Source organism: Phoenix dactylifera, chromosome 12, assembly GCF_009389715.1.
Source record: "Phoenix dactylifera cultivar Barhee BC4 chromosome 12, palm_55x_up_171113_PBpolish2nd_filt_p, whole genome shotgun sequence".
In the NCBI taxonomy this organism is placed as follows: Eukaryota; Viridiplantae; Streptophyta; class Magnoliopsida; order Arecales; family Arecaceae; genus Phoenix; species Phoenix dactylifera.
The window spans coordinates 6,238,011-6,254,055 of record NC_052403.1 but is presented as its reverse complement, the minus strand read 5'-3'; the positions used below and the strand labels follow the sequence as shown (position 1 = coordinate 6,254,055).

General features: G+C 41.3%; 2 protein-coding genes across 2 annotated transcripts; one reads left to right on the top strand and one right to left on the bottom strand.

The window, feature by feature from the left end:
* The first annotated feature begins 7,960 nt into the window (after positions 1–7,960).
* On the top strand, positions 7,961–9,390 carry LOC103697757 (two-component response regulator-like APRR1). The gene is made up of 3 exons (XM_026800704.2): positions 7,961–8,427; positions 8,558–8,713; positions 8,819–9,390. The coding sequence occupies exons 1-3, from the start codon at positions 8,011–8,013 to the stop codon at positions 9,125–9,127; spliced, it is 882 nt and encodes a 293-aa protein (XP_026656505.2). The 5' UTR covers positions 7,961–8,010; the 3' UTR covers positions 9,128–9,390.
* Positions 9,391–13,088: 3,698 nt separating this feature from the next.
* LOC103696357 lies at positions 13,089–13,618 on the bottom strand. Its single transcript, XM_008777957.4, has one exon. It carries the CDS (start codon positions 13,608–13,610, stop codon positions 13,440–13,442), a length of 171 nt encoding a protein of 56 aa, XP_008776179.1. The 5' UTR covers positions 13,611–13,618; the 3' UTR covers positions 13,089–13,439.
* Positions 13,619–16,045: the final 2,427 nt, after the last annotated feature.

Genomic DNA, 16,045 nt, shown 5'->3' with positions numbered 1-16,045 from the left:
GCCTAGAGAGGGGTGCCAACAATTGGATCCAAGTCCTGTTGAATACCTTATCATTTCTTTTTCATTTTTAATTTACACCATTAGTTTAGCAAACCTTTACTGATCATGTTATGTATGGACTTGAAATTGACTTCCTTGATATCTAATGCAATGATCAGTTGTGCCGTCTGACTTGACCCAAAGCTCTGATGTGCTCCTCTGCAATCTCTTTGCTGCTGGTCCAGTCCATCTTAATCAATTGGGTCCTTCAGGCAAAAATTCACTCAGACAAATTGTCGGATCAGCTTCATGTTGTCTGTTTGTTATTATCTTACTCCGTTCACATATTCCTTACAATTGATTGGAACTGTAAAACTTTGTTGCCATGACATTATATTATGAACATCGGAGTAACTTATTGGGCAATTTTCCATCTCATATAATCTACTGACATTGTGAACTCTGTGAGTCAAAATTTTTCTAGGATGTTTTTCATGCTAGCCAGTTATTAGGTTTGACCTTCTATAGTGATGCAATATCTTCTTACTCCATGTTTGATGCTTTCGGCGCATGTGGCTGAGAATGCATGTGTACTTGGACACCTGTATGAGGTGATAAAGAAACAGGAAAGGCATCTAGAACTTTCAATGACAGGTATATTTCTGTTCAGATTTTTCAATGCACACTTTCATTGTGGAAGGAAAATTGGAAGACATGCTATTTATGTGCAAAAATTAAAAATGGCTATAGATTGAGTGATGAGGAAAGCTTTGTCACTGGCCATGGTGTTGAATGACTAGAAATTCATGGGTATTCAGAAAAAATGCTAAGCCTTTGAAGATGGTTGCAAAGATTTTATCAAATAATTATAGTTCTGAAGGTAAACAGTTGCCCTGTTAATTTGGTTAAAGAATGCCTCGGCTTGCCCAAAGGGCTTCCATAGTTTTATGAATCTGTGCAGGAAAACCTTTGTGGATTCCCCTTTTTCTTACAAGTTCTTGAGGAGCAATTGCATTTTTCTTCATCAGTTAACCAACATATGCTTCTAAGTTGAAGCTGAGTTTTCTAAAAGATTCAACGACACTCCAGGTTTTGATTGTTGAATTCCCCGCGTTGCTGGACTTCACCAGTTCCGAAAAACATTAAATAGGAATCCATTTTGCTGTGAGAGAATCTTGATGGGAACAGTAAATTTTGGAAATTTTGGAATTTCCAAAAACCACATGCCCATATCAACTCGTGTGTTATCTGTATGCATGGCAAGTGAATCTGTGAATTTTACATTGAATGTTCTTTATGATGCCAGTCTTAAGGTGGCTCAGAAGCATGGGATGTTGGGGGAGAAAAAGAGGTCTCTTTCCTGGGGGAAAAGGAAATAATTTCTTCCATAGGGTGCAGCAAATCCTCCTTATCTCTTCCTATCACTTTGGTGGTGGCACGTAAAAAGTAGTGCTCGTGCTACTAGAAGAGAAATGGTCTACTTCAAACTTTTTGATGTCGCATTTGTAGCTATGTGTCTCCTGTCACCTCGAGCCCTGCTGCATCCCATTTCCACCCATTCACATCACATGTCAACCCAGGGTCCCAGAGTGTCTTCAATGCCAAAATATATATAGGAGAATATCGGCCATGCGAGCTCTCAACTCTTAATTACGGCAATCGTAGTTGCATATATAAGCTGTTAACGTTTAAGATGGCATTCTGCAAAGTACTTGATGCCCATCAACTGGCCAATAATTGCATCCCCACTTCCTGGTGTAGTGGTGCGACTGTTTTGCCTGTTGACCTGCTACCAGAAAAGCCTAAAACCATAAGGATTGCACCATGTCCTAATCTTCCCACTCGATTCCTACATGCTGCTACCTATGAGTGAAAGCACAGGCGAGCAGGAGAGAAGAACCGAAACCGCGTATGAAACTATAGCTTTTCATGGCTCATTTACTGCCATAGTGCATTTGGTGCTTGATCGGTTTGAAATCTGACCTGCAACCATAAGAGCTCGAGCAGTAGTCGTCGTTGAAGCTGTAATTAACCGTAGAACTACCGATTCTTATGGCTCATTAGCTTTTATTAAAAGCTCTCGTCTGCTCGAATCGACGGGTAATAAGCTGACCAGCAACCTTGTGAGCTCGATCTCAGAGGCTAAGAGGCATTCAAGAAATCTTCATGAAGTCTGCAGCACTGAGGCTGCAAGTGGGATCTCCAGTTTGTTGCATGTGAAGGGTCAAAAGCTCTCTGCAAGTGATGATATCGGTGGGTGCGCGCGGACTTTTATCATGTTGGTTTGGCCGTGGCCACCATGGTGGTGATCTTGCACTGTCAGGTTACGTCAATGGGATACGTAGCCCATGAGGGTGGACCTGCAGGTGGGGTTCATGGAATCTGTGGAGGAATAGGACATGATCAGGCTCGGAGCGGCTTGGATCACTTTCTGTTTGCTTACCAGCCAATGGATGACCGAAATAGCATCAATTAACCAGTGACTGCAACAACACACTTGCCAGCCAATGGATGCCTGAAACAACCATCGATGCCTCGAGAGCTTTGTCTGGTATCTCTGCAGGCAGGCATTGTTCAAAGGAAGAAGGAATCATTCCCCCCACCCAGGCCTTATAGGACCGATGTCCCCTTGGAGCTTGATCAGAGGAGTCTGATGGACCTCAGAGAGGTGGGGAAATGCTTGCGAGGACCGTCCTTGCGGAGATATGGCAATTTCTAATCCTTCTAGCTGATGACCTAGCCTCTAGCTCCTTGTTTGTCCAAAAATGTTTACAAGACTAATCGAAGGGAATAGAAGCCTGTTGGAAGTATCCAATGGAGGACGTGTAGATGCTTGCTATTGTTCAGGTTATTCTCAAAGCACTTTAAAAAAAGAGAGTTATAAGCTAATCATCTCTAACTTATATGGCATTTATGCATTATAGTAGGTTTGCCAGCTAAAACCTCTCTCTCTCTCTTCATTTGTTTCATGGGGTTTCCTCTCTTCTGGTTCAGGATGTAAGTGGTGGGGCCTCCTTTTTACTATGTAGTCAAATGCAAGTTTGAGTATGGATACCTGTAGAGGTATATTGATGGGAAGTGAGAAGCCCACCTTACCAATGCTCTGACCGAATAATCAGCACTATGTTAAGAGATTGCATCCCATCTTCATATACTTTTTACTCTCTGTCGAAGGTCATCGCCATATTGGAGGAGGACCTTTTGAATTGGACATTGAAGAAGAATCTCGGACCGGTTGGTCCCCGTCTCTCCAGTCCTCATGGATGGAAATTTTACGTTTTTATACAGAAATTTAGTGCCCAAGTGGGAGTTGCTGACTAACTATTCCCTGATAATTGCGAATAACAAAACTTGATCCACATGATGCAGCTAGATGAAGTAGAGATCCATCAAAATTTAATTAAACTAAAAGGGTGTCTCTTGTGAGTGAGTTCTTATATCGTGTTCTTTTGGAATATGGAAAGGAAAATGAGGTCTGATGACAACATGGCGAAGTAGAGGTTGCACCCCAGGGAGCTAGCTAGAGAGCAACAGAAGGAGGACCTACCCTGGTAGTTGGTCATGAGCTAAAGAGTCCAAAGGTGGGCTCCTGGTTGGTGGCTTCTTAAAGAGGGGCCAGATTTTTTTTAAGTTCTTATCATGTTTGAGTTCGTACGCTTTAATTGAATCAAAGTTCCCGATGGAGTTGATGGAGAGACCACTCAGCATAAGTTCACTGTAGGAAGAAGCTTGCCATTCTTTTGCCAACGAGAAAATGATGACAGCGACGATGACGACGACGATGAATATATACAAATTTAGTACAACTCATCATCATCCAGGGACTATGCTTCCAATGGGAAACTCATGTTATACATCTCATGACCAATACTTGCGCCCAATGGCCTCTCACGTTATAAACTCACAAAATCTGGAGAGAGAAAGATTGCCCTTTTTTTTAAAAAAAAAAAGGGGAAAAAAAGTGTTTTATTTTGCATTTGCATTTCAAATTATAAGTAATTATTTTTGGTGGGCCCGTTAAATAATAAGTAACAGTTCTAAGATTGAATTGGGTGAATGTTCCGTGAGGGACATGATTAGATGATAAGGAGGATAGGGGCAGAGAGTAGAGGTGGTGAAGCGTGAGAGAATGGGATGGAGGGCTGAGGCTGTTCTTTTCATTGCTTTCTCTTTTCCACCCATCCACCCCCAATTGAGGTTGTCTCCCTCTGGCCAATGTCTAGATGGACAGGCAAAAAGGAATAGATTAGGGTGGCGGTGTTCATGATAAATAAAACTTCAACAAAGATCAAAGCGCCCTGCATGGTTAAAGACTTTGGGAATTACTTGATTGGCTAGAAATCTAGGACCATATATGCGAGTTTGATGACAAGGAAAAAGACAATGGCAATGCATTCGAGCATTCTCAGGACTACAAACTGATTCGACTGAAACAGTCTTGTCAAATCTTAATCACGAAGTTGACCTCCTGTTGACCAGACTCAAAGTGATATCCTTGAGTTGATTGAGATGTGTCGACTTCTGGTTGGCGTGGCCCCCTCCTTCTCTCTCTCTAATCTTCTATCTACAGCGACAAAGGCCAGTGGGCGATGGACCATGCAAGTGCTTGTGCTCTCGAGCTACACCTAGAACATATATATATATATATATATATATATATATATATATATTATGCCACGCAAAATCCTACAGTGAGGTAGCTAACCGATGAGTTTTTATTATAAAAGCAAATTGTGGAATTGCTGCTTGCATGGTTAGTGATATATATATCCTAGTGTAGCTGGAGGCTGACTCAAAACTATAATAAAAGTTTTGGAATCTTATGCTTCCAACCAGTCTCAAAGCTTTTCAAACAGCCATTTCCACCTGGAAAGGAATGATATTAGCTGGGTAAGTAAAGACCGAGTGGGAATCCTCTACAAATTGAGATATAGAAAAATTCCATTATAGGTGAGAGATGTGGTGATATTTTTTATTGAAAAAGTAGTTTTGGGGCTCATACAACGCATCTGAATGATTGCTGTTATATGGCCAAAATATTTGGTGTAGTTCATATTCTGCTTTAGAAATCGTGTGACCTTGAGGCTTTCAAGGCCGGCGAGGAAGGCCGGTGAAGAGATCTTTCGGCAATGAGGACTGGCCGAACCAGGAGCAAAGCGTGGGCTCCTGGACGTAGTCTGGACTAGTGCAGGGTGTTCCTCGACAACCCCAATGGACGAATCACTAGATCTCTATCGCTATTTTGCGGGTGTTGTAGAGCTGCCGGTGGAAGGGTTGAGATGGCGAGGCAGGCATGGGAGACGACGGCAATCGTAGCTCGAAGCCTTAGGATGATGATTTCCGTTGAGTAGGTTGCCCATAATTTCAAAACTCAGGGGAAGTTGGAGTATGACATGGAGGTCAATTCGATGGCGAAGGACCACCATATGTTTTGTTTTCGGTGCGAAGATGACTAGAACTCAGCTCTGTTCGATGAGCCGTTGGTTGTGGTTGGCCAACTCCTAGCGATGAAGCCGTGGAGGTCGGATTTCAGACCTGGCGTGGACAAGGTTAAGAAGGCAGCGGTTTGAGTCCGTCTTCCTGTTCTCCCATTAGAATACTGATACTTGTGGCTTGCTATGGGATCGTCTGGACGCTTGGGTCACATATGTGTTCTAGGAGGCGATCAGGGCGGCCGATTGGGTAGCATCCTTCGTTGCTTAGCATTCCAATAGTCTATTATGGAATAGTCTGGAGCCTTCTCGTCTCTCCCTTCACCCTCTTTTCTTTTCTGACTTTGTAGTTGTACTCATGCTAGAATGGTAAAATACTATCTGTGTTATCGAAACAAAAATTGTTATTCTAATAAAAAGGGAAAATATCATCCCGGCCATCTCTGTGGTTTGTTGGAATATGCCATACTTTGGGGTTGAGAAAATTCCTCTAACAAGAATTATCAAAAATCAACTTTTGTTAAGACCATGGCATATGATGCTGCTTTAAATTTTTTAAACCATGACAATTTATATTTGTCTTCATAAGATTTCTTAACAGCGCATTTTTCTTTATTTTTTATATCATATTAATAAATTTTGAATTAGGTCTACTGGTTATAGTGCCCTCTCTTCTGTGCACGCAACAGATTCCATATCCAAAGAGATGAAAACTCAACTGTATTTCTTATTATACATATATGCATGCATGGTTACACATTTATATACATATACACATTCATGCAGTGTACGTACATACATGTATATATTTATATAGAACTAGAATTTAAAAGAATTATAGGCAGACAAATAATCATGCTAAATTTCTGAAAAGAAAATTACAATAATTTATAGATGGGTAAAATGAGTGTTGTCTTTTTAAAAGTGCACATATTTGCATATGTCCAACAGTCATAATTATTTGAACTATCATGTGTGAATGCTACAGAAATATCAGTGAAATACAATTTATAGGTTGGTGGCATGGCTGTCTTCTCTTTTTCCCCTTTCAAGCATCAACCATATCAACAGCCCTCTATGGCCACTCATATGCCAAGTGAATCACCATTATCTTACCTTTTGATTGGGTCCAATTTGTTTTATTCATACATGTACTGAAATTCGAGAAGCCTAAAAAATTAAGACTCCACCTAAAAAATTAAGACTGCACCTGTTATTAAAGTGGCATGCTAAATTAGAAGATGTTCATAAAAAATATTCGAAGTTCAAAGGAAGAGTTAGTGATAAAGCACCTTCTCCTCCTCCTCCATATCCTCCTACTTTGGTACCTGAATAAAGCTTAAGCCTTTGCTGACGGCCACTTTCCTTCGGTTTCACACACACAAAAATCTCGTTCTCCAGGGTACGCATACAGCAACATCTAGCAAAGAAAGAAAGCTGACGGAGGCTTTTAGATATGCCAATATCCCATCCATAGAGCTTATTTATGTTAATGACTAAAGTTTTAGAGGGCCTAGCATGCACCTTAAAAAAAAATTTAGAATTCTACGGCTCAGGAAGATTAAGCTTTAAGTTGGCTTTCAATGGCGCCCATCAAGTTTTCCAAAGTAACTCCTCCCTTGTATGTGTTCAGAATATGGCAGCTTGTGTAGAATTACGACCTCACATTAGCTAAAGCCGTAGCCTATATATTCAAAATAAAGAAATTGGAGGAGGACCGATAAAGATGCATAAGAAAGACACTATTGATGATTCTCTTCGATTTAGGATTAGAATCACTAATTCTCTCCAATTGAATGCCAATCAAGAAATTTCTTGGAGTCCATACTCAAGAACTTCATCACCTGATTACTTTCTCATACTTGATGTCTTTAGGTTTGCATATCTACTCATCAAATTAGCCTAGGTTGGCTCCTCATTGGCTGAATTCAGTCATGCAAACAACCTTAGTGGAGAAACAGGGGAAAATGTCAGGGCGCTGGATTTGAAGCAAAGTGTAAATTTTAAATTTTGTTAGATTTTAACTCGGGTAAGTTTAGCTCACATTTAAATGAAAGCCATCGACAGGTATACTTGTTTTAGAAAAAACATCATAAAATATATATAATATTAGAAATAAACAAATAGGGGGGCAAAGCCCTTGAGCGCAGTCCTAAGCACCTTGTCCGTTCTCCCGTAAAAAAATTTGGCCTTGTACAGCTACAAGACAAAAAAAATAAAAGGACTCAAAAATATGACCTATTCTGGAAGACAACCGTAGGTCTAAAACCCCCCTACGCTGTATCTAAAAAAATATTTATCTCCAGAAATACTAGATTGCTGGTTGATACGGTTGCGTTTGGTTGTAGCTGATAGCAAGCCAAATACGAAAGTAGACATGGAGAGACTCAGTGGGCCCCAGCCAACACATATTTCGGAGATCCTTGTCGGGGGCCAGATATGGTCAACCCCCTTTCTCAAGCCAACGTCATTAGCCACGTCATCCTGGTGGTCTAACTCTCCTCATTACCCTATAAGACAACCCACTCCCCCTAGCCTTCTAAGCCCCGTGTCCTCTCCATCAAAGTCAAAGCTCTGCCCCAGAAGAACCCCCAAAGCCATGTTCCACTCCTCCTCCTCCTCCTCCTCCTCCCCCTCCCCCTCCTGTGGCGACCCCTACCGCCTCCCCGTGGTCTGCTGCCCCGCCGCCCCCCCTCAAGCCTTGTACGACGCGGGCGGCTCCCATCCTCTTCTCTTCTCCTCTTCTCCGCCCTATTCGTCTTCTCTTCCTTCTTATTATTATCATCATCTCCCCAGGAGCAGCAGCACTCACTCCCTCTCTCTCCCCCACGGCATTCCCGACCTCTCCAACCAGCAACACTTCTTCTCCTACCCCCAGCATCACCACCACCACCACCCGCCGCAGCCGCCGCCGCAGCCGCCGCAGCCATCGTCGTCCCCATCCTCCTCCTCCGGCGACTACCTGGACTTCAACGCCGGCCCCGTCAGGCGGGTCTTCAGCACCGGCGACCTCCAGGTAACCAAAGGCGCCCGCACCTTCTCTTTTTCGTTCCCATCTCCCAAAATCTCATCTTGATTCATGCATCGCTGAAAATATTGGATTTTCCCCCCCTCACCCCCTCTGTGGACGAAATTAACGGGAACAGGGGATGAACGGGATGCAAGCGTCCGGCGACAATTACAACCAGGAAGGCACGGCGATACCAGGGAGGGTCGGGCGTTACAGCGCCGAGGAGCGCAAGGAGAGGATCGAGAGGTACCGAAGCAAGCGCAACCAGAGGAATTTCCACAAGAAGATCACTGTATGAATCCCCTCTTCCTCTTGATTTTGATTCGCTGTTTTCATTCTTCCATACGATTATCTTAATTTTGCAATTCCATTACTGACTTTGTTATTTCGTCTTCAGTATGCATGCAGGAAGACGCTGGCTGACAGCCGGCCGAGAGTTCGGGGCCGGTTCGCAAGGAATGGCGAGACCGAGACAGAAACAGAGCCGGAAGTTGAAGCAGAGGTCACGGAGAACAACCACGATCGTTACAGCAGCTACAACAACTATGAGCAAACTCCGATCGCTGGAGGCGGCGTCAACGGCGACGGAGACTGGTGGAGGCAAATGCAGGCGGCGCTGGCGACTGAGGTGGAAGAGGAGTGCTATTATGACGAGGAGCTCTGGGCCAACTTTTCCGACATCTCCTCCGTGAACCTTCCCTCCTAAAAGTTATCCAAGTGGGGGGAGAGAGAGCGAGAGCGAGAGAGAAGTGGTGGATTAGTTAGGTGTAGTAGCAGAAGAAGCACGAGTAACAGTAGTACTTGTCTGCGGGCCTGTAACCATAAACAAGTGACAGCAGAGGGACAGTTCGGGTCAGACTTGGGACTGGCGTCGCTTACCTTCCTTTCTCTTCTTCTGAGTTCCTTCCATGAAGCTTAAAGAATTCTAAAAATCTAAATTAAGTGGACGTTACTTTTATTTTAATTCCACATTGCCTCTTTTTCTTCATGTGGGTTGCGGTGATTGGATGAATCCAAATCTTTTCTTCTACACCAACTACTGACAAAATAAGATGGAACTCGGAAGGGAGCTAAAGTGGTGCAGGGGTTCATCAGAAGTCCGTCTTTTTTTCTTACCTTTAGCTCGCTATCGAGCTCGTGTGCTGCCTTTTGGGAAAAGGTGGGATTTTTACTCAATCGTGGCCAGGTTCAGGCGAGTCCCTCGTGACAGATCCATCCATCCATCCGTCCCCCCACCCCTTCTCCCTCCCCGGCCGACGGCTTCGACAAGAAAGGTTGCTTTGGACTTCCGGGTTTGAAAATTTTCCCAGGCTCTTTTTCTGTCTCATAGGCTCTGGTGTTCCCCACGGGACAGTGGAGATGAAAACTATGAGCAGCACAACCTAGTCCACAGATCGCACCACTTCTAGAGGTGGTAAAAGTTTTCACAGGCACTTCTACCCCGGCTTTTAATTATTTATTTTTTTAGTTTAAGAAAAACTGTGCATGATCGCCACCTTACCCTGGGATCTAGAAGAAAAAGACCGGAGACATAGGTGTGAGGAGGAAAAAAAAAACATAAGTGGTCAAAGGAAGGAGGGAGAGAGAGAGAGAGAGAGAGAGAGAGAGAGAGAGAGAGAGAGAAGGGGGAAAGCCTGGAATATATTATTTTTGCGACAAAATGGTGTTTTTCTAAAAATAATATATTCCAAGGTCGTGGAAGGAAAGCCTTCGGTATGTGTGAGGGGAAAAAAAAACATAATTGGTCAAAGGAGAGAGAGAGAAGGGGAATTATTTTTGCGACAAAATGGTGTTTTTCTACAAATAATATATTCCAAGGTTATGGAAGGAAAGCTTCGGTCAGGGGAAAAAAGTCATGGAAAGGAGTGCTTGAGAAGATGATAATGTAATTTATGTTGGTGATGCTATATGCGATAATCCACTTCCTTAATGAACTAACGCAGGCTGCAATAATTATGTTGGCAGAATGATTAACATTTCAAGGATCATTGGAGAAGTATCAGAGAAGGAAAATGGCAATGTAAATTTCTAATAATTGTTATAAGCTTTGCATATTCCTTTCCCAATATTTTTATAGAATGGGAGTTGGCTTCACACAACACCAGTTTAATAGATTATTTTGTTTAAAATTCTTCTAATTGTAAAATAGTTTGGTACGAGATAATGATGGTATAATAATTGTAAAGTATTCAGATACTAGTATATTAGAATAGATGGTGGGGCTTATGACATATCCCTTAAAAAAAAAATCGACGGCACGAATGTTAATACAACAAAGTTCAACTTGCATGAAGTAAAAGAGACGCAACATTCCAATTGAAGAAGGTTCGCAAATGGCTTAGTCTGACTCAACATATGATGTTCCTTTGATATTTAAACCATACCAACAAACAGCTAAGTTTGGCTTGAAAATAATTTTTTGGTTGCATTGATTCAAACCCAAGATATATCAGTCACTCAGCCTAACTGCGACCAGATGGCTAACCTAACTATTTTTTTTAAAAAAATCCATTTTCTAATTTTAGATTATTTGCAGTGCAAATTTGTATAATATACAAATTATACATATCTACCAAATTATTGCACCAACTTTTGGCCTGCGACGCCGTCTTGTTAGTTCTTTCATTACGGTTAAAGTTGCAAGTGTGATGTTCGGTTGGACACAATATATATGGATCACGAATTTAGAACCGCACTATAAAAAAATTTAGCAAGCGAAAGCTAAGGATACCTTCAAAACTTTGTGTAAAGAAGATTAAAACTTATATAATTGTATATTAGAGGTACCTCCTTTATTTGTAAGTCTCCTTTTTTTGTGCTGTACCAAGCATCTTCTAAAGAAATCATTATCAAAATTTGAACCTCTTTAGGCTCTTACATAATTAAAAACATGGTATATGCATGACATTAAAAATGAGACCTCATGGTAAAATAGAAGCATTAATTTGACACCTCATTCGATTCGAGACATCTCGGTCTAGCATCTGCATACCTGGATCATAAGTCAGGGTGATGGTGCAGTGAAGACAAGACCTGTACAGGAACTTGGCCATGGAAGAGCAAGGAAGAAGCTTCCTCTTTAGTGTATGAAACAGCGCCCTTATGCTTGCCGCATTACCAGATTATGTTTAAACAAAGCTCTTCATTGTCCACCACCGGTCTCAGTATTTTGTTAATCCCTACAAAAAGGTAGGGAGCCCTCTCCACATGCAACCCGATCCCTAATGCTTTCAAGTACACTGGCTTTAGAAGGCGTAAAGAATGACATGCCTTCCCCTTAGCTGCTTCCATTCCATATATTTATACGAGTCAAGATCAAAAAAGCAGCAACGCCACCCAACCAAGACTGCTTGCTTTCTTATTCTAGACTAGGAGGGGAATTGAGACTTGAAATCAAATTCTAACCTGCTTGGGAATCTCAGCTTTAGGCAAAGGCTACATGGTCTTGAAGGGAGCAATAGAGGCCCCCCTACAGGTGGAGAGTGCAGCTGTCTGGATTCCTGTCGGCCTGTAATTTGAGGTTGAAAGCTCCACTAAGCTCTTTATATTGCCCTTTAAGATGATATGGTTCTCTCTTTGATGGGCAGTATGCAAGTGCCCATATGAATGAACCCATTCTACGCATTGCAGTGGCTTTCCTAACGACATTCAACGGCATAGCTTGTATCATTAGGTTTCGGTTCGCACGGAATCCAGACCAAAGACCGTGGCAGCCGACACACCGCCGGTAAAGCTTCATATAGGCTCAAGCACTAATGTGGAAATGCCTCAAGTTGCTAGGCTCTTTGTTGCTATTTTTTAGTAGCATTAAAATCAAGGTCCAATGAGTAGCCTAGGGAGAAGGTTGTGCTAGGCTACACAATGATGAGGAAGAATATTCAACTGTGAAAACAACTCGACTTTCTTAAGATGCCCACCTAAGGGAGAGGTCAAGTGGTGGAGGGGGAATCAGATGAGGTGTTTTAACTTCAGTGGCATTACTACAAGGAAAGAAAAATGGAGCCTCAAACTGTATGGTGGCAATAGTTTAGTTGCGTCATGAGTAAAAACACATGAAAAGCTCTTTGGATGCTCATGCTGACTAAAAAAGAAAGAAAATGCTACTAAGGCCCCATTATTCCCTTGACAAAGACCTGATTTTTTTAAGTCCCAGATTGGCGATAAAAGGAACTTGGTTCTTTTAAGTATTATTGGACTCAAAGTTCAATCATGACTTGAGGAGATAGGTTGGACTAGGAATTTCAATCAGCGAACAGTGATAAAAGGCTTTTTAAGCAAAGCAGGGATTCCAAAGGTAATTAAGAGTAATAGGTTCTGTCGTTCAACGTTGGAATCGAGCCACAAAGATGCGTCCAAATCTAACCATAACAGAAAACAGTATCAGAAAGATTTAACAAGTGATGCATGCCATCTTAACATTGGCGACTGAGGACTTTATCCCATCCTTAAGCCTGCAGATAAATCGAGAGAAAAAAACAAACAGTAAAATTGAAATCATGGAAAGGGTTTTCTCTAAAAACAAAAAAGAAACAGGATCAGCACAGAAAGATATTTTTTGCATATGCGTTGATATAATTCATCCTACTCCAAGGAAGCCTAACCAGGTTGTATAATGAAAAATTCCTATGAAATCAACTCTTAAATCATAGTTTCAACAGAAGAACTGAGACTTCAAATCAAAATGATGAACTGATATTGGCAAACAAAGATCAGCACTAGTAGATTATGCGACAATTTAGAGCACCCACAAAATGAGGTGTCTTCATATAGTTTACAAAAGTTTTCTCAAAAAAATTAAAGGTTATAGAAGCAGTAGAAGAAAGTTACACGGTCACAATAAGCTATGCTGCAGAGTTTGCATCCCAGAAACAAAGCCCTGCTTGCTAATTGAATGTTCACAATGATAAAGTGCAGACATATTCGATCTCCAAAAAAATAATCACCACATTCCTGGTGCTTTTTCCATCGCGGTATTATATTATTCATTCAAAGTGTATGGCAGTACATATCAATGGCTACTAATCTTCGTCTTTCTGCTTTGGCTTCCTGTATGTTTCTTCAACGTGCTTGGCCACAAAGAGCCATGTATTCACGAGCTTCTTTACATTTGGAACATTGTAATTCTGGGCAATGTAAATACCACAGCCAGTTCCCAGCAAAAAAGAGAAGCTGCTTCTGATTATCCCCATCTTCAAATGCTCTATAGTTGAAAAGAAGATAAATCATTTTGGTTGTTCCATTCATAAAGTCATGGAAAGAGGAGCAAAGAGATCATACTACTTTGATGGAATATGCAGAGAGAGATTATTAACTTAATAGATGGAATTTTCCTATCATGATAAATTCATGAATGTGATATCAAAAAGGAGAGACAATGACATCTTAATTGATATAATATTTACTGTTAGAGTGATGAAATGATATTAAAAATGAAGTTAAATTCTTAAAATAAACCGAGAATCACAAGCAGTTGCTAATAGATTCCGAAAAGGTAGCCAAGGGTACTAGGAAAATGCTGATGTATAAGCTTTACTCTAAGAAAAATAAATAAGTCTGCTGCAGTACAATTTTACTATTTTTATTCAAGTAAAAGTATCTCTTCCATCGATTTAGCCATAGGTAAAAAATAGAGCTAGTTTTTACTGATTTAATTAGTAGTGATGTTTAACTTTTTTGAAGGGGAAAAAATGGCAGAGGGAAGGAGCACAATAATGATCAAAGGTAGAGAATGGTACATGAGTGAGGGCAAAGTAATGCTTGGAGGCAAAGACGGTCATCATGACAGCAATAAGTAGAAGAGCGAGCATGGAGATGGCGGGTGCAGTGAGAGTGCAGTATGCCATGGGTAGCGGAGCAAGGTAGGGGGGCACAGTGTGAGTGAGCTAAAGATCATCGACGAAGAAGGGAATATAACAATAGCAAAATGTAGAGGAAGGAACAAGGTAGAGGCAAAATGACCTTAGGGACATGCAAGCATGATGATTCCAGATATATGTCACAGTTGAAAATGTGACTCATGCATGGGCCAATGAAGAACTCCAAAGTGTTAGTAAATGATTAAAATAGTGTTCAGATGCAAAGTTGTCAGGAAGATGGTTGTCACGTAGGATTGACAGGACTGTAATTTAAGGAAATTAGGTTTCAAAAGAAAGAGAAGTGGTACTTAGGGTAAGTGAATGGTGATTACATATTATGAACTATAAGAAGTCACACAAGGGCGAAAAAGGAGTCTAAAACCCTATTGAGAGCTACCAATCATTGAAAGATAAAAGAACTCAAACAACCTTCCTTGTGGTTTTTGGAAGGGGTGTGGTCTTGATCTGAATTAAGTAGAGAGGGCACAGTCTCAACCCCAATCAAGTCAAATCAGGTCAGATTCAATAGGTCCAGTGGCTTGTTCTAACATGGTATAAACAACAACAGATATAGCAACATCAAGGCTCCACTACTGTGACCAAGTGAGTGATAGTTGAACCATGCTGGAATAAGTGAAACAATACAGACAGGCATTATTTCCAAGTAGAAAGGGAGGCTTCAGATATGATTCATATTAGATGAAACCTAAAGGTGGGGGTTTAAGTTATTAGGTCGCAATGCTCCCCATCAAACTTTTACACCTTACCTCCGCCTCCAAGGGCAATTCTAAATCGGGCCCCTCTGCCTTCCTGTCTCCTTGTCCCTCTCTCTCACATCAGACCAAACAATAATGTAATCCTTCTTTTAGTGTCCGGGCCCATGTTTGGATTCGTGGAGATGCCATAACGGATTAGGGTTAGGATAAGATTATGATGGGACTACAGGAGGAAGCTAAGCTATTTCACTTCAATATCTGTTATCGATAATTGTAATGAGGCCAGGAAAGGAAGAAGGACGGGATACATTTTCCCCATCCCCAAGGCCCACTACCTCCCTCATTTACCCCATATCCAACCTCCGCTAGCACACCCTCTCACCATCAACCTCTCTGCTTCACGAAGCTACATGCTGACCAAAACCTTAACCCTAAAGTCAAAAGTTGGATCACATTAGAAAAGAACTGAAATGGTGGAATCCTAAGCTTAAAATAAAGTTGGATTGGGTCTAAAACTTGATAGTTAAAAAGGTCAGGTATAAGGCACATTTGGACCGACTCATAATATTGCATTGGACGTTTAAATGAGTGGACTTAAACCCAACTCAACCTATTTGCGGGCCTAAACCAAGCTATTTAAGTTCAACATGAAACAATTTGTTTAGTTAAAAAGAGATTATGAAAAAAAATATATGAAGATGCTTGGCTTGACACAAGGATTCAATTCAATGGTTTGATTGGCAGAGCAAAACCCCACTCTTTGATAGGAAGCTATTGAAGTTTAGGGGCAGGCATGAAAGGAAATCCTAGAGAACCACTACAATAAACATGTGCTAGTGTGAATCCCATATTCAGAAAGGCATCGACATGAATATATACATGTTACATGAACTCAGGCCGAGATATTTCAACATGCAAAGGGTTGTATCTTAACAACATGTATTACATGTCTAGAAATAGCACAAAACATGAGCAAAAAAGAAGAAGAAAGAAACAATACGCTATGTTTTATCACAGTTAAATAAGATGACCGCTAAATTGTCCTACATAGCC